Here is a 22,076-nt window from a genome sequence, read left to right as displayed (position 1 = left end):
CTTGTTATGGTTGTCTTTTATATATGCTGTACTTCTGTGGCACACCGTTCATTCCTTGCACTGGTTTATGCTCTTCTGAAGGAAAATAATGATCAATCTTATCTCACCATTTGTTCCAAATTCTATGACTGTGTTATAACATATGGAAAGGGTGGGTGCTAACATAGCAGTATTGTTTATTGTATCTGATGATCAGTATTTGGAGTAATGAAGTGTTTCATCTCAGTTTGCTTAAAAACAGTCAGTTGCTGGTCTCAGATTGTTACTTGTGAAATGTGGAGTAGATTTAAAACAAATTAATTTCAGCTCCCATATTCACTTTCTTTATTGATCACCAAGCTCAGAATATTATTGAAACAGAAAGATTGCATTATGCTGCAGTACAGAGGGACTTAGGTATCTATGTACATGAACCACAAAATCTAAGCATACGTGTGCAGCAAGTAATTAGGAAGGCAAATATAAATTCATATTGAACTGTTCACTGATGTTATTGCAAGGTGTTAGATCCCAGACTGCAAACTGTTTTGGTAGATCATATTTTGTATTTTTAATTAACAAAGTGGTCTTCCACTGAAGCGCAAGCGTAAAATGCTGCAGATTTGATTTTAACAATAAAACAAAAAAAACTATTATGCAAAATAAGTTAATATAAAATAGAGTACATATAATACAATGTTAAAGATTTCAAACACATTTAAATACAATAATGTATCTACCCCAACAACAATCCTTTACAGTTCTTACACTGCACAGAATCTTTTCTCGATCTCATATAGAGATTTGACTTAATTGCATTTTCAATACTTTGTTTTGAGAATCAGATTGTCCCGACCTTGAGAATACAACTGAGTTTAAGTTTTTTCAAATAACCTTGTCAGAGTTATAACCAAACTCGTCTGTTCTAGAACTTTCAATCTCTACTCCTTACATTGGAGTATCCTATTAATTAACATTTCTAAACTAATCCTTTTCTTTAGTTGAAAATGTTTGGCACATCTAACTTCCACTAGGACTTCTCAGGACAGAAAGCAAAAGGCTTTACAAGTTGTGGGTGTTTTACTTAAGATAAAAAGTCAATTCTGAATCCTTCGAACTGGAAGCTGCCCAGTCCACTTATTCAGTCCATCTGTAAAACATGCCAGATGCAAACAAAATCCCATTACACTCAGAAAGTCTCTCTCTGTTTCACTTATACTGAGTTTAAAAAATATACGTCAGAAAATACAGACAAGTTAATCATTAAACCACACACAGACCAAAAATCCACATGCTACTTGTTTAAAACGCAGTCTTCAAAAAATGATATTACAATAACCATATCAATCACACACTTTATAGTACAGCATGTTAGTTCTTTTTTGCAAGGAGAATGGGACAATTATTTTATTCATTCACGAGATGTGGATATCACTGGCCATGTCAGCATTTATTACCCACCCCTAATTGTTTAGAGGGCAGTTGAGAGTCAACCATATTATTGTAGGTTTGGAGTCACATGTAGGCCAGACCAGACAAAGATGGCAGATTTCTTTCCCTAAAAGACATTATTGAGCCAGGCGGGTTTTTCCAACAATCATAAATAGGTTCATGGTTATCAGTAGATTCTTAACCCCAGAGTTTTTTTGGAACTCAAATTCCACCATCTGCCATGGTGGAATTTGACACTGGGTCCTCAGAATATAACCTGGGTCTTTGGATTAATAATCTAGTGATAATACCATTAGGCCATCTCTTCCCCAAAAGTAGGGAAATCTTGTTACAATTGTACAGGTCATTGGTAGGACCATACCTGGAGTATTGTTTTGACTAGAAGAGGGACACACCTACAGTGGAATTGATTCAGAGAAGATTCGTTCAGCTGCTTCCTTGGATGAGGGTTTTGTCTTATGTGCAAAGGTTGAAGGGGTTGAATCTGTACTCATTGACGTTTCAAAGAATGAGAGACTGAAGCATACTGAAGGGGATTGATAGACTGGATGCTGAGCGTTTGTGTTCCCATGTGCGAAAATCTGGAATGAGAGGCTCAGTTTCTAAATTAGGGGTCTCCATTAAAATTGAGAGGAGGAGAAATTTCTTCTCTCAAGAGGGCATTAGTCTTTGGAATTCTCTTCCCCAATGTGCAGAAGAAGATGAATCATTGAATATATTCAAGACTGAATTGGATCTATTTTAAACTTAGAAAAATAGAGTTAAGGACCTAATCTGATCAGCTCAGATCTTACTAAATGGTGGAGAAAGCTGCAGGAGCCAAATAACCTAGTTCTGCCCCTTTTCTTATGTTCTCTGCACATTTTTGCAACAATAAGCATCAGAGAATCTATCTTGAGGAATGTGATGTCAAATACCTTTATGATAAACTGATGGGACCACCAAATAAATCGACAAGATTCAAAGTTAAGTTAAAAGTGTAGGTAGCACAGTAATCCTCTTGATATGAATTGCAGTCAGATTATAGACAGCTGAGTTGCGGCACTGGTTTTGAAAGAATGCATATCCAAGACAATTTGACACTGACATGAAAATAGTCATATAATATATACTTTATCAGATTATCTGTCATTGATTTGACAAATGGTTGTCTATTAAGTTAATAACCAGAGCATTGTTAAAAATTAAAGTGTTATTGCCAATAGTGGTATGTCTGCATAAATGTCATGCAAAGATAATGCTTCAAGCATTATTGAAACCAACACACTTTGGTTATTCTGTGAAACCAATACAATCTTTCTGACATGTTTGTTGTAAGTGGGATGAATGTTCAATTAGTTTATTGTTACCAAGTTGAAACAGTAAGCCATTCATGAGACTTTACAAAGATACAAAACTCTTTCCCATAATTACTTATAGTAAGCATTAGGCCTGTGGTTTAATGACAGTCTTACTGAATGCTGCTTGCTTGTGTTAAGCCAGTTGGTGGGTTTCCCAGATGAGAAAGAAATGTAGCTGAAGAAAGATCTAAATAATTGTTAGGGAATAAAATCCTATGCCGGATAATTTAATGACAAAATCGTCAGGAGTTGAGAGCTTGAGTATTAGCATGCTTTATTCATAGCCATGGGGAGTACATCTTCCCTCGGAAAGTCTGATGTGATCCATCAAAATACAGATTGCCACAGGTTATATAGTATATCATAAGCACACTATCTGTTAGTTACGCAACCTAGGGGGAGTCAGATGGTTAGATAAGGGCAATGGTCCATTGGTGTAGCTGCTATATACATATCTCAAGTCTACATTTCTCAAATTTGTAAATGAATGTTATCTTCTACTTCAGGTTCACATTAGGCAGAAACAGATAATTAGTACAATAGACAATTTGTAGCAGAACTAGTCTGGTGTTTTGGGGGAGCTGAGAATGAGCTTGTAACTACAAGGTCATTTCTAGCAAAAAAAAATTTCTCAGCTTACTCTAAAAGCGTTGTGTCAGCAGTCTAAGCTTTGCTGCGAAGATTGCTTTGTGACAAAATAGCTTTCACACAAATTTGTGTCAAGTCTTGTGGCAAATTTTCTTCCACAATTTTAATCCTTCTAACTTCATTAACTTAAAGTTAAGTTGAAAAGAAATGCTTTCAGTTTAGTTTTAGTTTAGAGGCTTAGTTCATTGATGGCACAGGTGCTCAAGTTAGAGGAATGCAGTGTTCTCAGAGGCTTAAAGAGCTGGAGAAAGTCATGGAACTAATAAGGGGCATTACTTTTCTTTTAATATAGTTATAGTGCCAATATCAAAATTGATCATGCTCTGTGCCCAAATGCCTTAATGATGAGGTAGAGTGGTGGAAGAGAAGGAGAGAAAAGGAAGCAGATTCTGCTCTCTAGTTCCCAGTACCTCATTGGATGTTCTGTGCCATGTGCATAAAGGCTTATGGGTTGGGAATCAGGCTATTCAATCACACAAAGACTCACGGCAGAAACATGCTAACATGAGAAGATATCATCCTTCATTCAAGGGACTGCCAATGTATATGTTCTTTGTGCCAATAATTTTATTTCTTTCACCACCATCATAGCATCGCATCACTGCAGCAGAATAGCAAGGCACAGAACACAATGGCAATTTGACATTGATTGCTCGAGTAATCCTTTCACAAGAGGTATGCGAGAGACCACCCAAAGATGACTGTCTGCTTTGGATTTCACTCTCCTCTGTGACAGGGCTTGTAGCTTCCATTAAAAAGTGAATGAAGCAGACCTGCGTGGGCCTTATTCAGTTACACTCTGTCACCACTGCAGTTATTTAATGCCACAAAGCTGCTGTTCCAGATTATTGTGCATACTTCTTTGGTCTAAGGTAACCAGCATTGTTTTGCACAGAATATCTTTCTTACAACCCTTGTTCAAATCAGTCAAATGATTGTTGAAAATAGTAAAAGTTCTTAAATATTTATGTGTCTATAATTCAATAATTCAAAAACAAGCTCATAGATGTACAGCATTTAGAGTCAATAACAGTAGTTTTTTTGTACAAATTTAGTCACAAGATTTAAGCTCCAGCTAACTAATTGATGTGACATTACAAAGGACAAATGCAGTATTATATGTGACATTTCAAATCTGTTACAAGTTTTGAAATGAGACCAAAAGAAAGAGTGAAAGCCTCAGCAGGTCAGGCAGCATCTCAGGAGAAAAACAGAGTTAACGTTTCATATTGATGATCTTTCATCAGAACATCAAATTGGATCAGTTGTGATGAAAGTGACAGTCTCTGGAATCAAACCATGCTTCCTCTTATTGCAATATAATCTCCTTTGTAGTGATGGGTGGAATTTTTGCTGTCACCTCAAAAATCACCCTTCCTTTGACAATGTGGAATCTGTCTGATTAAATGGGTCATCACCATGAATGACTAGTTTCCGATAATTTTGTGTGACGTGGTAAACCCTTCCATTTACGTGGCTCCATCTATTTCAAAGATTGTTGCATTTTCACTCTACCTTGCCACTCATTAATCTACATATCAACAACTCCTTTGAATAATGGAGACAAATATTCCCAAACTAGGAAAAATTTGTATTTATCTGACCTTTTGTTGCAAAGTGCCTTACAGTCAGTTGTTGTGCTATTAAAGTGCAGAAAGGTGCAGAAAAAGCAATTCATTCAAAGCAAACTCTTGCAGTTATGTGCTGATAATCAAATAATTATTTTAGCACTGTTCAGTTATAAATATTTGCCAGGATGTGGGATAAACTCTTGTGTTGTTCCTCAATACATTGTCATAATTTACAATCCCTGTGAGTAATGGGACTGTAATTCTCATTATTGATGTCTTGATTGTTTAAAGTGGAAAATTTTTAAAAAACTGACGTGAAGCAGGTTGAAATCTGAAAGTTGGGATGGCCTACTGAGCATGTTCATCATCACCAGTGTGTGTAAATCATCGACCATGAAGTTCGTGAGAACAGTCATTATATTAATGCTGTTCAGTTCTATTATGTGTAACGTGTTGATTAAGGAATGTAAAGGTTGATGATCTCTCCAGTGAAAATGTTAAGGTTGTAATACAACAACCAACTTGCGTAATTTCCATTTTAATGAAACCCTTCAGCAACACTTGAGGCAAAACAGGAAGATTGCTTTGATGTGATGAAGATGAGAATTTAGCAGGAGGTTTTGTACAAGTACTGTCTGTTTTGAAGTCTTCTAACAGAAGGGCAGACGAGAGCTGAAATGTAACCTCCCTGTTGAACTGTGGTACTGGTGGGATTTTCCATTGGAATAATGTTGAGCAATAGTTATGCCCATGCAAAGTTTTGCTGCAATACTTAATTAAGGTGGCCAGGGAGTAATGGAATACATCATGGTTGTTATATTTAGTGGCTTACCCCATAGTGAAGTGCTAGTCACGTCAAAATTGTGCTGGTGCCTGGTAGATGGGTTTTAATTTTTAAGGTGCTAAGATATTTAATCAACAATCACTGGACCGTCTCACGGTTTTCTTCGGGAGCATCAACTCACTCATCATTTGGAAGGATAGGATAGTCTCTTTAAGTTGCTACAGGCAACAGAGGCATACAGAAGTACTAATTTAGTTTGACTCCATCCAGGCTGCAGCAGACTCTCTGATGCAAGTGAAAAAAACCCACTAAGAGTGTACCAAGAAAAAACACTTTTTTAAAAATAGTTATTTTTATTGAAGAAAAAGGTAATTTTTAAAACTTTTTTTACAAACTTACAAAACAACACAAACAAATGTAAACACTAATATACCATTAAATATTAAATAAATAATAACCAAAACACAACAATCACAAAAAAGAAAGAAAAAAAACACTCAACTAAGAACTAATCTAACCTACAAATAACCAAAGCATATAATAGAACATCTTACATTACTCAAAAAAAACATAGTAATTAAATAATAAAGTACATGCTCAGAATGAATTAACACTAAGTCATAATAAAACCTGTATTCATAGGGGATTCCTCTCCTTGGGGGCCCCCGGACCAGCCAGAACTAGATAAAAGCCCTTGACAATATGGCCAAAATATCTGTATCTATATAGTTCAGGAAGGGCTGCGATATTTTATAGAATAATTTAGTTTTTTGGTGCACCATATTTGTAAGGAAGTCAAGGGGAACACATTCCATGATTAACCTGTGCCAATTCGAAAGTCCTTGAGGGCCTTCAGCTACCCAGTTTACTAAGATATTTTTCCTTGCACAAAAGGAGAGAATGGATAATAACTTCCTCCCGTGCACATCCAGGGAGGGCGGGTTCGGAAAACCCAGGAGAAGAGATACTGGATTTACTCCAATTTCCGCTCCCAAGATTTCTGTCAGCGCATTTGCTACTCTGGTCCAGTATTTACGGATCTTATGACAATTCCGTAAGCAGTGTGTGAGAGTGTCTACTTCTATTTTACATCTAGGACACATTGGAGATGTTCCTGCCCTAAATTTTGCCACTTGTTCCAGTGCTATATCAGTCCTATGGAGCATCTTTAGTTGAATAGCTTGGGTTCTGTTAGAAATGGAGATTTTCTGGCATTTTCCCAGATGTTGTCCCACATTTCTAATGGAATTTCCAACCCCAATTCCTGATTCCATGTTCTAAACAATTGTCCCATGTCTTTCAATACTTCATTCTGTAATGAGTGATAAAGAGTGCTGACTGAGGATGGACCCATTGGCTATAACACTCTTCTTTCCCTATCCAATTTATAAGAGCTATCTAATAATGTGGTCTTCTTCTGTAAATAATCTAGAATCGAAAAAGGTCTCCATTAGGCAGTCCAAATTTCTGGTGTAGCTGTTCAAAAGACATCATAACCTCCCCATCGAACAGATCCCCTCAGCAAGAAGTATCCCTGGACTTCCAGGTTTTAAATGTAGCCTCTGTGTGCCCCGGTTGAAAATCGTATGCTCCCACTATAGGAGTATAAGGAGAGGTTTTTTGTGAATTACCATCGTCTTGCTGCATTATCTTCCAAGCTTTAATTGTATTTAATACCAATAGGGTTTTTACAATGGTCCATTGTTTGTTTAGAGGTTATTCTCTGTGATCAATAGCTGAGCAATTCCAGCAAATATGAAATCGACTGTATCAGGCTAACCCTAGTGATATGATCAGTGAGGAAAGGCTAAACTGTTGCTTTGAGGTGAATTCAAAGTTTCCTTACGATTTGATTTATATTTCCGTATCTGTTGAAAATAAAGACTCAACTTATTTTGAACGTTGGTACAAAATGAGCATTTTTCATCTTTAAAGTGTGATGGAAGAACCAGAGAAATATCATTTTGCAATAAATCCTGTTGGAAAACCTCAATGGTGACTCCTATTGACAGGGAGGTTGATTCACTGGTCAACATTTCCATCATAAAAGAAAGTTTTGCGCCATTCCAACACTGAGCTGAGTGATGACCTATTAATAAAACAACAAATCATTCCTTTCAGACCATGATGACTACCTATGTTTTCCTTGGTGTCATGATTTTGCAACAGGAGTATTATAATGCTGAGTGTCATCTGATGTCTATTTTTTTCAAGCTACCTTTTGGCAAATGAGTCATCATAAATATAGTCACTGAACGGACTCAGCGCACTTGCCTTATTATTAATTTAAATGCCTATCCATCCATTTGCAAACTGAAAATTCAATATTATTCATGTTATCTTGTAACAACATTGATTTGATTTAAGCTGTATTGTCATGTGTACTCAAGTAGAGAAGTACAGGAGCACAGTGAAAAAGTGTATAATTTCACCACATATGGTGCCAACTTAGGTACAAAACCTAGGTACAAGTAGTGACTTAGAGAAACAAAATTAAAAGTAAAGCATTGTCGTTGTTCTTCATATAAATAGTTAAATAAAGAAGTAAAGTCGGAAGCTAACATTACAGTCCTGAAGTCCTGCAAAAGCTCAGTTTCCTCCAGTTTGACCTGCTCTCCAGAAAACCTCAGGCTTCCTGCTCTTTTGAACCCGTAGATGCTGGGGTCTGACATGTCAGGCTTGCTCTAACCATATTGGGCTCAGGCCCACAACCGCTCCATGCACTGGATCCCCAGTCGACGGAGCTCAGGACCCAGGGCCAGTGCCACGCTCTCCACAATAGCAGCTTTCAAGAAGCACTTGGACAAATACATGAATAGGAAGGGAAAAGAGGGATACAGATCCTGTAGATGAAGATAGGGTCTGTATGGAAGGGCAAAATGTGGTGGTGCAGGCTTGGAGGGCTGAAGGGCCTGTTTCTGTCCTGTATTGTTGTTTATTCTACCATACTGGTGCCGCCATCTTGAACAGCTGACTTGCTCTCCCCTCTGTGCTGCTGGGAAGTTTACAGACAGCATTCAAGCAACTAAATATCTTTTAAAAATGTACAAAGCTGTTCAATATATTGCTATTAAATTATTACTGTTAATATTATCAGCCGTAAAAATGTGGCCTACAATTTGCTATTGCAAAGTAAAGAGCAGCTTCCACTATTAGTTAGATTTGTCCATGACTGTATAATCTCTATCATGCCACGTGTAAGTGTGAGCTGATAATGTGCCCACAGGGCAAGTGGGACCTGACTGAACAATGGAAATGACTGCGTACCTCACTATTCAAACAGGTTAGAAAGTTGCGAAAAAAACCAAGCAAAGGTTCAAAAGTATAAATTTGAAAGTGAAATTTGAATTTGCAATCATTATCAAGTTAGGTGAAGACAGAAAAATGAATAGGAAAGAGAAATTTGACCAAGATGAATTTAAAAAAGAAACAAGAAGTATAAATAATCCTTGGGTGGAGGCTGATAGCAGTCCGAACAATGTGGACTGTGGTGAGATGGGTGGCAGAATTGGGAGAGAAGTCTGACCATGCCCGTCTCAACATGGAGATCAGCTTACCCCAACTTTTATTCTTTTCAAAAGCAGTTCAAAAAGATTCTCGCCAAATTCGCCCAACAAACTACGAAAACCCGACATGGAAATGAGAGTGGGATCTGGCGACTTTAGCTCAACACTTGTTCCAAACGGCCTCCATAGTGCATGCACCATTCCTGCCTTGCAAAGCCTTGCCTTTTTGTGCTTTCTCTGAGATACCAGGATCATGTTACTACTGGAAAAGCGCAGCAGGTCAGGCAGCATCCAGGGAACAGGAGAATCGACGTTTCGGGCATAAGCCCTTCTTCAGGGCTTATTCCTGAAGAAGGGCTTATGCCCGAAACGTCGATTCTCCTGTTCCCTGGATGCTGCCTGACCTGCTGCGCTTTTCCAGCAACACATTTTCAGCTCTGATCTCCAGCATCTGCAGACCTCACTTTCTCCTCATGTTACTACTGTCCTGTCGTGCCATTTAGCATCAACACAAAGCCATGAAGCTTACCATAGTTGTCAGCAGTTCTCAGTTCAGTAAATGGGGATAGCCTTTGCTCAAGGCATCCCAGCACGGTAGGTGGAGGGCAGTCTACAATATCAGTCCAGAGCCCACTGTGTGTAGGATCCTATCCTAGAGTAAAGGTAAGACATTTTTCGAACAGAGATATGGAGAAACCTGGTGAATCTATGGAACTTACTGTCATAGAAGGCTGAGGAGGCCAGGTTGTCGAGTGTATTTAAGATTGACATAGATAGGTTCTTGATTGTCATTGGGATCAAGGATTACGGGGTGAATGTGGGAGAATGGGGATAAGAAACTTATCAGCCATGATTGGATGGCATAGCAGACTCGATGGGCTGAATGGCCTAACTTCTACTTCTCTGTCTTCTGGTCGTATAGTCTATCCTCATGAGGGGTGAGGAGCTGAAGAACAGGCAGCACAGCACTGTCTTGACTGTTTTTGACCTATTGTGGGCTGTTCTTCCCTTGGAATAGGAGATATTATGGAAGATGAGCACTTGAAATGTCATAACATTCAAGGCTTGGGTCAATTGCTGGAAATTTTGCTTATGCAGACACGACAGACTAAAGGGCTTCTCCCATACTGTGTGATTCTGTGAAAGGGTGGCACAGCTATAGTGGTGCAGGTAGATGCAGGTGAGGACCTATCCTGAGTGAGTGAGTAGGCAAACCAGAGGGCCTGCAGGGTTAGTGGTTTGCAGGTTGGAGTGGTTGGGGGTAGATGTGGAAGATGTCACAGAGGGTAGTGAGATTGGTAGAGCTTGAACCTTGGTTGGGAGCTGAGTGCAGTAGCAGAAATAGTGAGTGTGATATTATAATGACAGGGTACATCCCAAGGTGTGCCATTGAATTGCAGAAGCATCCTGTAAAAGGATCAGAGATGTGCTGTCAGGGTTGTTAGAGTCTGACACATGTTGTATAGCAGTGTCTGTAGAAGTGGCTGATGACCATGGTGTGTGCATGGGATGTTGGTGCCCAGCATTCCACATGCAGATCTTTGGGAGCAGGCAGCGGGTTGAACCCACTCTGGCTTCTATGTCAAATTTTCCTGAAAGAATTTCTTTGGCGAGTTTAGTAAGATCGCAAACCATGGTGAGTTGTACCATTAACAAAGTATTTAACAAGCAACAGTGAACATAGATTGGGAGCTTTCTGCCCCTTGGACAGAATTGCAGCACACCATTTGGAAAAAAGCTGGGGTGATATGATCTAGACTTCAAAATGTTGCTCACCAACATCGCACCATACCACACATCTCTCGGAGAGTTATATGATTCTACCCGATGAGATTGAAGTACACTTCATGATTGAACGTGGATGGAGAATGTCTTGGTATATTAGCCTATGAGCCCAATAATATGGAGTTATACCAAGTGAATTTTGTGTCAAGTGTTAACATTTGTGCCTTTGGTTTTCCTGTGTTGTTCAGGGAAGTTGTGACTCAATATAACAAAATGTGTCAAATAATGTCTGCGTAATGAACACCAGCCAGTTCGAACTAATGCGTCAAACTCACCCCAATGCTCAGGTCCCACCTCGTCCTTTCAGCAGAGCACTGGAACTGTTCCCTCAGGACAATTCTCATAACAGCTGTCTGGTCATGCCTACACCATGAGGCTTTTTGCATTAGTATTTCAGCAAACTTTATGATAGGTTTCTAAGTCCCTTGGATCATTATTTTGTGCTGCCTAGATCTACTCTGAGACTTATTGGGGTATCCATGACTTGCAGCCTTGCAGTACAAGGAGATCACCAAATTAAAACACAGCTTTCAGAAATAGTACCTGCATTAAAGAGATGTGAGTCCATTCCTGTATGAACTATAATTGATTGAACAAACATCTAAATGCCTGAGAACTGTTCTACTTCTAGAAGAACCTTTCCTCTGATTCACTAAACTGCAGAATTGTAAAGGGAGGTGGAAATCACTCCCTAAACAGCACCTTCAAATGATACAGACCCCTATTCACTGAATGCCTGGAATGATTTCAATAATTGTATAACACTTTATACTTACATGCTATATATCTTTAAATCAAAACAGTATACAGTTACATTTGTAAATTCACAGTATGGAAGAATTCTACATTATCCTATCAAGAGGACATGCAGATTGGCAGAGAGGGCAGGGTTGCCTTGTTAGTAAAAAAATGAAATTGCATCGAAAACAAATAATATAGAGTTGGTTGGCATTGAATCTGTATGGGTAGAGTTGAGGAAGTGCAAAGGAAAAACACCCTGATGGGAATTATATACAGGCCTCCTAGCAGTAGTCAGGATGTGGTGTCAAAAATAAATCAGGAGACAGAAAAGGCATGCAAGGGAAGAACTGTAACAATAAGGGACTGACCTATGCAAGTGGACTGAGAAAATCAGGTTGGTAGCAGATCCCATGAAAAGGAATTTGTTTCATGTCAACGAAATGGGTTTCTGGGGCAGCTTGTGGTACAGCTCATGAGGGAACAGGAAATTCTGGATTTAGTAATGAGGCAGTTTGGTTAAGGAGCTTAAGATGAAGGGACCCCTATGGGACAGTGACCATAATATTATAGAATTCATTCTTGAGTTTGAGAGGGAGAAGTTTGTATCAGATGTAACAGTATTACAATTGGGTAAAAGTAACTACAAAGACATGAAGGAGGAGCTGGCCAGAGTTGATTGGAAGGGGAACCCAGTAGGAAAAACGGTAAAGTAGCAATGGCAGGAGTTTCTGGGGTTAATTCAGCAAAGCAGAAATTCATCCCAAGGAAGAAAAAAACATACAAAGGGGAGGAAGAGGCAATCATGGCTGACAAAGGGAGTAGGAACAGCATAAAAAACAAAATGCTCAGAGACTGTACAGACTTGATGAGCTGACTAATATCCTTCTATACTGTAGCATTGCTGTGATCTGAAATATCAATACGTATCCAGAGAGTTTTAATGCAAATTACCATGGAGTCCAAACTAGAAATAATCATTCAAAAATAATTTAAATTTTAGGTATGCCACTAATTGATCTAATGGAGTTCCTGTAGACTGGTGCACAAAGTATTTGCATTTTACAGCAATGGATAAAAACATCACTGAAATGATGCTCATAAAATAGAATAAAATAAAATAATAATCTTAGCATAACATTTTAAATGCTACATGGACAGCAACAAGCATAAGTTGGACTAAAGGCCTCATTAAAATGTATTTAAAATACTTACTGACACCAAGCTATCAAACCCTAGGGGTCAATATTTTGCGAATGCAGAAATTCTGTTGCCAGGTCTGAAAATGGCTGGGAAAGGGTGGGTGTGGAGCTGCATTTTTCAGTTGCTAAGTAAGTCTTTGCTACTAGAGTTGTGTTAAGGAGAACTCATTTGGAAGGCTGGTAGCTCAACAGCCTCAATGGTGCCACTGCTAGTGTTGGAACTGTTTCTGGAGGATGTGGTACCATTAATGGCTTTGCACCTTCAATGTCAGGTGGGTGGGATCTGGGGTTCATGGCCTGTCGTGTAGGCTCCAGTGAAGTGTGGGAGGGCTGATGTAGCTGACGGCACTTTCGTTGTACAAAGAAGGCACACATGAGCTTGTTTCAGGTTACCAGGGTTTCACTGGTAAAACGCCAATGGAGAAGAGAATAAACCCATAACTGGCCACTAAAGTAGGTCCTTCGGACTCTAGGTGGAGGGCTGTCTGCCATCTATTCAGTTGCTGGCAAATTTCATGACAGCAGCAAGATGCTGGGCACATCACTTGCAATCGTTCATCGCAACGTAGTTAGTCATCTTGTCTTGCAGCTGCTGCAATTCAGCCTTGACAGAACAAATCAGATTCTGTGTCTCATAGATATGTTAGCATGACTTAGTATGGCAAGAAGACCACTCAGTCCATCGTGCCTGGGCTGACTCTTTGCCTAGGTTTCTGGATGTTGTTGGGGATGGGAACTGAAGCGGAAGCAACACAAAGCTCCACAAGGCCAGTTATTCCCCCACCATATCCCACATTCTCCAGCAATGTTTAACAGGGCCAGCATAACATGAATCTGACAACTACCCAGAATCACAAGCTAGCTTGTTAAGTTCATTAAAAGACCATTTAATACTTGTGATAAGAGGCCAAATGGAAGTTTTGAGCTAGTCTTTTGGCTACCAGTGCAGTCAGAAACTAGCATTGGCCTGCCAATATGTAAATAGGACCACCTAGCTAGCTACAGCTATGTTGTGCATGGCAGATCAAACTGTAGCCACAGGCCATCCCTACTTTATGGTGATCTGGCAACTGTGGCCATATTTAATTTCAAACATTCTTAAAGAGCTGAGTGGGTGATTCCCTTACCTGCAACATCACGCTACAGATCCTTTGTATCGAGAAAACCCCTTCCAATAGGTGCCACTCTTTTTTTTTCCCCAATCCCCCCAAAAATGTCTTTCCTTATTGATGATGGTTCATTTCTCATTTTGCTAATACTGTTTCTCTTTCTATATTGTAGATGAAAGTTTCTACTCAGGTTGCTTCTTATAATTGCTGTCAGCTGTTAGACAGCAGCTCTTGTCTTACAAAGTCCCAGGCACTCACTACTTTTCCTCACTGGGTGCCTAAATAGGAGGATCCCCCCCCCCATCTTTCCCTCCCCACCCCCACCCTGTCCTGTAGGCTGGTCAGGTGGGTTTACCTGGCTGTTTGCCCGTGTGTTAAGGCTCTTTTCCCCTCTCCATGGGTGTGATAACAGGTAGCTAGATGTATTGGGTTGGAGGGATCAGGGTGGCTTTGAGTGATGTTGGCGGGCTTGAGAAATGTCCTTAGCTGGCCCTTAATCATGGCCTTGTCCTTCGCTGGGCTGACCTTGCCTGTACAATCTAATGGTAGGGAGCTGGGAAGGTGATAGCTTCTCCAACCTGTGCCTTCCCATCAACATTAAAGAACACCCCCCACCGCCCCCACCCCCTCCCCCACCGACCCTTCACTTTTCAGCTTACAGTTACTGTTAGTTGCAGCAGTATGTAGCGGAACTACCACTAGGATAGCTGATGATATCACATGTAATTTCCTCAAGTTGTGATACTCGGTCTGCAGCAGGACATACTTTAAGACATAGCAATATAAGGATCTCTACCGGTTCTATGCATAATGTACATGCCTCCATAAGCAGTTCTGGTAGTTAAGACAAGCTCCACATTTATGTCTAAGCTCTGTCTCAACACATCTATGCTACTGATTTGACACAAAAATCAATGCAACTATTAATTAGGGTCTTGACATGCACAAAGTACATGCACAGGAAAAAGGAACACATAGAAACACAAATTGGTGAATCTTTAGCACTTTAATGCATTACTTAAACATTGGAAAATGTATGGAAAACGAAGTTCTATTTTCTAACAAATAATGTATCTATACAAATAACATAACCACACTCAGCTAACATTTCAATCTGTCACTGCAGCAAATTGTTAGCAGCCTTATTGCCACCAACTATAATTTAGTACATAGATGCTATGCAGAAATAATTGCTTAAGCAAAGCTAACAGTCTATTTGTGGAGAAGAAATTCATCAATCAAGGGACATCTCTTCCAGTTTTTTGCTGTAGGAAAAGAAAATGAGAATTTTGTTTCAGATCACTTAACTCTAACAATAAAGCAACACAATTATGATTAAAACTGGGACGTGGTTGGAAATCTACAGCAGAGGAGTCAGCCTCTGTGGTGGAGTTCAAATTCTGTCAATATGTATTTTTAACTCTTAAATTGTAATTTTGCAGGTGCACAACAGAAAGTGTTGTTTCGTCTGTTGTGTCCAGGGGTACTGATGGATTAGTTTGCAGCATTTCCTGTTCTTACTTTAAGTTTACAATTTCTGCACTGTTTTTTCTTTTTATGTAAAATATAATTCTGTTTTGTACATACTCAAAAGGTCTCATGCGGATATTGTTAAGAAAGTATTTCTTTGAATTGAGAACTAGCATTTTCAGGGTGCATTGAACACTTTCAATTATCTAGTGCCAACAATCCCAGGTCAAGAATTACATGCTTAGATACAACTTAAAAGCAAAGTTGCTATAGTCCCAGAGGACTGTGCTGTCATTAGAGAGAGTTGATTGGTTGTGGGTTTAATCTGTAGGTCACCATACCTCAGGTGAAAGGTGAGTTAGAGAAGGGCCTCTATAGTGACCTCACACAGTGTGGAAATTGAACCTGTGTTGTTGGTGTTACAATACATTACAAGCCAGGCATCCTGCCAAATGACTTAACCAACCCAACCAGATGCCTTTTGAATACATCAGCCTGCCTTGCCTTCTCCTGTTTACTATAATGATGGGCTCTAATTTTAACTCACTCAAACCCATTGACTTGCACAATTAATGCAATTTTAATTCTTTGTATCTGTTGCAGTCACAATACAACACTGTACCAGTGTTTCTGTTTCCCACCTCAGTACAGATTGTGTGAGATTGGCAACGTGACACCAATTACAAAAAACAGAACACTGCAGATGGCAATCTGAAATAAAAACAAAGAATGCTGGAAAACACAAATCGGGTAGCATCTGTGTAAAAAGAAACAGAGTTTTGATGCAAGGTTACCAATCTGAAACAATCATTGTTTCTCTCCACAGATGCTGCCTGACCTGTTAAGTATCCACAATATTCTCTGCTTTGATACCTATTCACTTTCATTAGCAAGAAGACTTGTAACAGCAGGAGTATAAAGGAGGTGTTTTAGCTCTAAATGAATCTTATTTATTGGTACAGGACTGTACTCTGTCTTCATGTTTCTATAACGAAGGCACAGTAATGACAACACATGGGAGGTGGTGGCATTGTGGTGTTGTAATTGGATGATTAATCCAGAATCCCATGCTAGTGCATTGAAGGTATGGGTTCAAATCCTACCATGACAGATTGAATTGATAAATCTGGAATTTAAAAGCACTAGTTTAATGGTGACGACATAACTATTTTCTATTGTCTTTTGAGGGAAAGAAGTAAATAATCTGGTTTACTGATGTCTTTTAAGGGAATGAAATCGCCCGTCCCTCCCCAGACTGACCTACATATGGTTGACTATTAAGTGTCCATGAAATGACCAGAGGGGCAATTAAGGATTGGCAGCAAATGCCAGCAAGAAGTAAGAATATAAAGATAAGAAAAGTTCAGATATTTTTACAAAATTAACTTTTCTGTTAACTGTCCTCAAGTAACCTTTGGAGTTAGTTAATCAAATTTCAATTCTTCATAATAAAATTTATTTTGCTTTAGAATTGTACATATTTTCAGTAGAGAGCTGTAAAATGGCATATTCTTTGGCGTACGCTTTTTAATTAATATTAACTCTAGAAAATCAATTTCTGATCTGTGTAGTTTATCAAAGATAAAATATTACTTCAACATTCTAGAAACAAATTTAACCATTATTTGGTATAATTAAGAGTTTGCGCTCTTACCTCAGCAACTTCAATGCAATTTTCACCCAAACCATGTCAGGGTTTGCACATACTGCCTGCCCTCCAACAGTGTAGAATCTGTATTTACATAAAGTTTGTTAGTTCATGGTCAATACTACAAGTAATTTCTAATCATTCCGTTTGATTCAGAAAGGCTTTGTACTTACATAATTGCATCTATATCACAGATCTCATTGGACTGTTGTTCCACATAGCCGGAAATTAGTCTAAAAGGTAACCGCTTCTTTGAGTACCGGAGACAGCAGTCCACTGTAGAGGTTGCAAATAATGGCATTAGATAGAGGCATGATTTTTTTTTAAAACAGTAATCCATTTTGAAAGTAGGATTAATATAAACCCTTTGTCTTTATTAGATTTCACAGTACATTCAGTAATCATAATGAATTAAAAGTTACACCACATTTGTGTAAAATTCAAATCAAAATTATATGAGTTTACAACATTTCATTTATCTTTATATCCTCTTTACTCAGAGTTTGTCATACCACATGCTGCATTATTCTATCATCCCATTGAAAGCAATCATTTATGTCCTAAAAGGTAAAGTTGCCGTAGTCCCATTCCCTCATGAGAAAGACCACTGGTGGTGGTTTAACCTGAGGGTCTCCATGCTTCAGGTGAGAGAAGAAGAGTCCTTTATGGTAACTTCAGCCAATGCCGGAGTTGAACCCACACTGTCAGTATTACTATACATAGCAAACCAGCCATGCAGTTAACCACCCCTATGTTAGACTATAATAGATATTAGTTTTATAATATATCTTGAGTTGAAATGAGTTAATAGTTAATGCACTACTTACTTGCAGAGACTGAGTCATTGAGCATGTTCAGCACCAACAGTGAAACTAAAGCAGCTACTACCAGGTTCCTGAGAGCAGTCATTTTATCACTGATTACTTGAAGCAAACTTTTCTTCTGCTGGTCTCTAAATATACCTCAGCTGAGCAGTGATCTTGCCCTTTCTTATCATCTTATTTATAGAGAGGATTTGGAGTACAGGTAAAAAAAAAAGTCAGTGGAAAAGATGTGCAATAAAGGAAGTGAAACAGCCTTCATATTATAAATTTCCTGCGTGTATTTTCCTCTGCAGTCATCAGAGAAACATTCTTCAATGACATCAAGTCAAGTAAAAAATGTTTAAGTGAAATGAAGAAAATCAAGTGGAATCATTATATTTTGCAAATGATTTAGTAATGATTCTATTGCTTGAATAGAACAGTTTTGAAACTGAATTTATTGTGTGTTATAAAATTATTCTTTCATTAGGATGGAGGTTGCTGATATCTATATGTGTGGACAGCAATAAATATATTTGTTTCTGTCTTCTGTACTTAGGGTAAGATACTTAAAGATAGCTTATTTCAGAAGACAGTCACAATTTTCCTGGAAATGCCAAACAAGTTTTTTTAAAAAAATATGAATTAATACATGGGATAGAACTTCACAAGCATAGAGTCGAGAGTGTGGTTGTAGAAAAGCACAGCAGGTCAGGCAGCATTCGAGAAGCAGGATAATCGATGTTTTGGGCAAAAGCCCTTCATCAGGAATTACCCGAAACATTGATTCTCCTGCTCCTCCGATGCTGCCTGACCTGCTGTGCTTTTCCAGCACCAGACTATCAACTCTAATCTCCAACTTCTGAAGTCCTGAACTTTCCTCACAGAGCATATCCTGCCATCATTTTGGGGGCAGCCAAAAAAGCTGGAAAAACACTGCTTTTCTGTTTAATCGTTGACCCAGAGTTTATTCTAATAACATTGGAGCATTAATCACTTAATTAATTAATCATTAATCATGCTTTGCCAGTCGTATGATGCCCCCTTCAAACTGTTCATTGTAAGCAACAATGTCAAATGCTACCTTTCCGGAAATCTCTTTCCCCTTTCTTTCCACCCAGAATGCTGTCTTTAAAAGTTTCATTAGAGATTTAGGGTATTTGTCTGTTCATAACATGGGGACAGTAGCAACTAATTAAGTAAATGGAAAATAAAATTGTTTGATATGTGGAATGACCTACCAATTTGTTATTCCCCATTTTGTTCTACGAACTGAGACCTCTTTATTGTTGGGATCCATATCCTGAATTTTCCACTTATTCTTGCTCTCTGATCCCTAATTCAACCAACAATCTGACATTTTTTATTTCAAAAAGGCTAGATTATTCTGTGGAACTTAATTGGTTTTAAAACATGTATTTTTCTGTTGCACAATGGATGGCATGAAGTACCACAGCTGGCTATTTGATCTCATAGTTTTTTAAAAAATTGTTCACAGGATGAAGTCATCACTGGGTAGGCCAGCATTTATTGCCCATCCTTAATTGCCCAGAGGGCAGTTCAGAGTCAAGCAAATTGCTGTGGGTCTGGAGTCACATGTACACCAGACCAGGTAAGGATGGCAGTTTCCTGCCTTAAAAGACATTAGTTAACTGGGCTGGTTTTTCCAATGGTCATCATTAGACTTCTAGTTCTAAATGATTATCAAATTCAATTTCCGTGATTAAATTTGAACCCAGTTCCTCAGTACAATACCTGGTCTCTGGATTGATAGACTAGCGATAACGCCAGTAGGCCATCCCACCCTCCTTAGTTATAACAGGATCTTTCTATTTGTGATGTATCTTTTACTGACCCTCTATCAAATTTCATTACATTGCCACAGTTAATTAGAGTGTGAAAATCTATTGATATGCTATTTTTGTATTTCTATAATAATAATAAAATGCCTCAAGTCATTTCACATGATCTCTACGGAATAGTTTGATAGAAAGGAATATACAGTGAATATTATTATAGATGACCAGAAGTGGCCAAAGAGGGAGGCTTTATGAAGAGTTTTAAAGAATAAAAGAGATGTAGAGAAATCACAAGAGTTAGGGAGGGAATTTCAGGCTGACGACATGGTCAACTGGAAGTAAATAGAATAGATATCAGACTACAGGTCATTCTTCTATAACACATGTTTTGTTAGCGTGAATTGGCTATAACACAATCGACAAATTGTGGCCATTGTTTGGATAACATGAACTTTATACTGAATAGGTATAGTGATTCTGTTAGAGATCTTCTACAGTTAGATTTTCTCTAGCGGTTTTCCATAGTGTGATTTTCTATAGGTTGCAGAGGAACACAACTGTCGCTCTATAGCAGAATGGGAGAAGTGCAGTGCTGCCTGAGGATTGGCTGTTAAAGGTAATGGAAGCAGGTAATGGTGAGGTCATGGAGAGGTGTGAACACAGGGGTGAATACCGAAATGTTTTAAACTGATCCTCACTTCAGCAAAGCTGGCTGAGTTTAAAATGACTTAGGCAGCATTCGTCTAGAAAACTTATTAAGGGATTAAAACTTTTAGCCTCTGAAAGCTCTTCTGATTTAAGTTCAAGCCAATTCATAGTTTCTTAAACTGTTAACAATGAAATTGTATAAAATGTATACAGTTAAATCAAAGAAATTTATCAAAGTATTTGAGAATATTTGGAATTTTACTCTTTGGGGAAAGATAAGAATGGTCACAAGATCGATCAAATTCTTGACAAAACATTGACCTTGCCAACGCCTGTACTTTCCAGAGGAATTATTGCTTTCCTTGTTGCTGCTCATGCATTTTCTAAAGTACATTTTTTGAGAGCTGAATTCAGGAAATTTATTTTGACTGTTTGTAGCATTGTTCCTTTGAATAATAAATCTTGTCCCCACAAAAGTCCAATTGCCAGGGGGCATTTTGTGACAACATTCCTTATTTACTGAATGTTGGCATTGAATTATGACAAGAAAAGCCTTAATGAGGACAGTCATTTCAAGAGGTAAAACATAGAACTGCAGTTTCTGGGAACCTAAAAGGACATGCTGCAGGAGGCACTCTGTTACCTGAAGAAAGAGAGTGGAGATAGAGGGGTCTTTTTCAGGGTGGCAATCGGGGATTAGTGGAGTTCTGCAGGGGTCATGTGTTGGGACCAAATTATTCACGTTATACATTAACAATATGGACAAAGGAACTAAGGGTGTTGCTACTAAGTTTGCAGATGATACAAGGATAGTTGGAGGGACAGGTAGTGTTGAGGAAGCAAGGAGGCTGCAGAAGGACTTGGATAGGCTTGGAGCATAGGCAAAGAAATGGCAGGTGGAGTACAATGCAGGAAAATGTGAGGTTATGCGCTTTGGTAGGAAGAATAGAGGCATAGACTATTTTCTAAATGGAGAATTGCTTCAGAATTTGAAGCACAAAGGGACTTAGGAATCCAAGTTCAGGATTCTTTTAAGGGTAACGTGCAGGTTCAGTTGGCAATTAGAGACTGAAATGCAATGGCTGTCCAAGGTTTAGAATAGAATCAGCAATTTTCAGCCCTGTATCGAACAAAGGATGTACTGGTGTTGGATGGAGTCCAGAGGAGGTATACAAGAATGACCCCCGGGATGAAGGGGTTGTCATAAGCGGAGCAGTTGAGAACGCTGGGTCTGTGCTCGATGGAGTTTAGATGAATGAGATTGAATAATGACGATGCTTAAAACTGACAGAAGGCTGAGATTGCCTGGATAGAGTGGACGTCATGAAGATGTTTCCACTAGCAGCAGAGACGTGAACCTGAGGGCACAGCCTCAAAGTGAAGGGAAGACCTTTTAGAACAGGGATGAGGAGGAAACTCTTCAGCAAGTAAGTGGTGAATCTGTGGAACTAGTTGCTGTAGAAGGCTGTAGAGGCCAAGTCATTGAGCATGTTTAAGACAGAGATAGATAGGTTTTTGATTAATAAGGACATCAAGGGTTATGGTGAGAAGGCAAGAGAATGGGGTTGAGAAACAAAGCAGCCAAGATTGAGTG

General features: G+C 38.8%; 1 protein-coding gene and 1 long non-coding RNA gene across 2 annotated transcripts; one reads left to right on the top strand and one right to left on the bottom strand.

Moving 5' to 3' along the window:
• Positions 1 to 3,240: 3,240 nt before the first annotated feature.
• Positions 3,241 to 7,459, top strand: LOC122555791. Its single transcript, XR_006313366.1, has 3 exons — positions 3,241 to 3,250; positions 4,697 to 4,701; positions 7,207 to 7,459. It is a non-coding gene; the product is annotated as an uncharacterized LOC122555791 (long non-coding RNA).
• Positions 7,460 to 15,105: 7,646 nt separating this feature from the next.
• LOC122555790 (C-C motif chemokine 20-like) lies at positions 15,106 to 18,205 on the bottom strand. Its single transcript, XM_043701933.1, has 4 exons — positions 18,060 to 18,205; positions 17,406 to 17,508; positions 17,239 to 17,316; positions 15,106 to 15,379 (listed from the first exon to the last, which is right to left on the bottom strand). The coding sequence occupies exons 1-4, from the start codon at positions 18,139 to 18,141 to the stop codon at positions 15,349 to 15,351; spliced, it is 294 nt and encodes a 97-aa protein (XP_043557868.1). The 5' UTR covers positions 18,142 to 18,205; the 3' UTR covers positions 15,106 to 15,348.
• Positions 18,206 to 22,076: the final 3,871 nt, after the last annotated feature.

Source organism: Chiloscyllium plagiosum, chromosome 13 (genome assembly GCF_004010195.1).
Source record: "Chiloscyllium plagiosum isolate BGI_BamShark_2017 chromosome 13, ASM401019v2, whole genome shotgun sequence".
In the NCBI taxonomy this organism is placed as follows: Eukaryota; Metazoa; Chordata; class Chondrichthyes; order Orectolobiformes; family Hemiscylliidae; genus Chiloscyllium; species Chiloscyllium plagiosum.
This window is presented reverse-complemented; position numbering and strand designations above follow the sequence as displayed.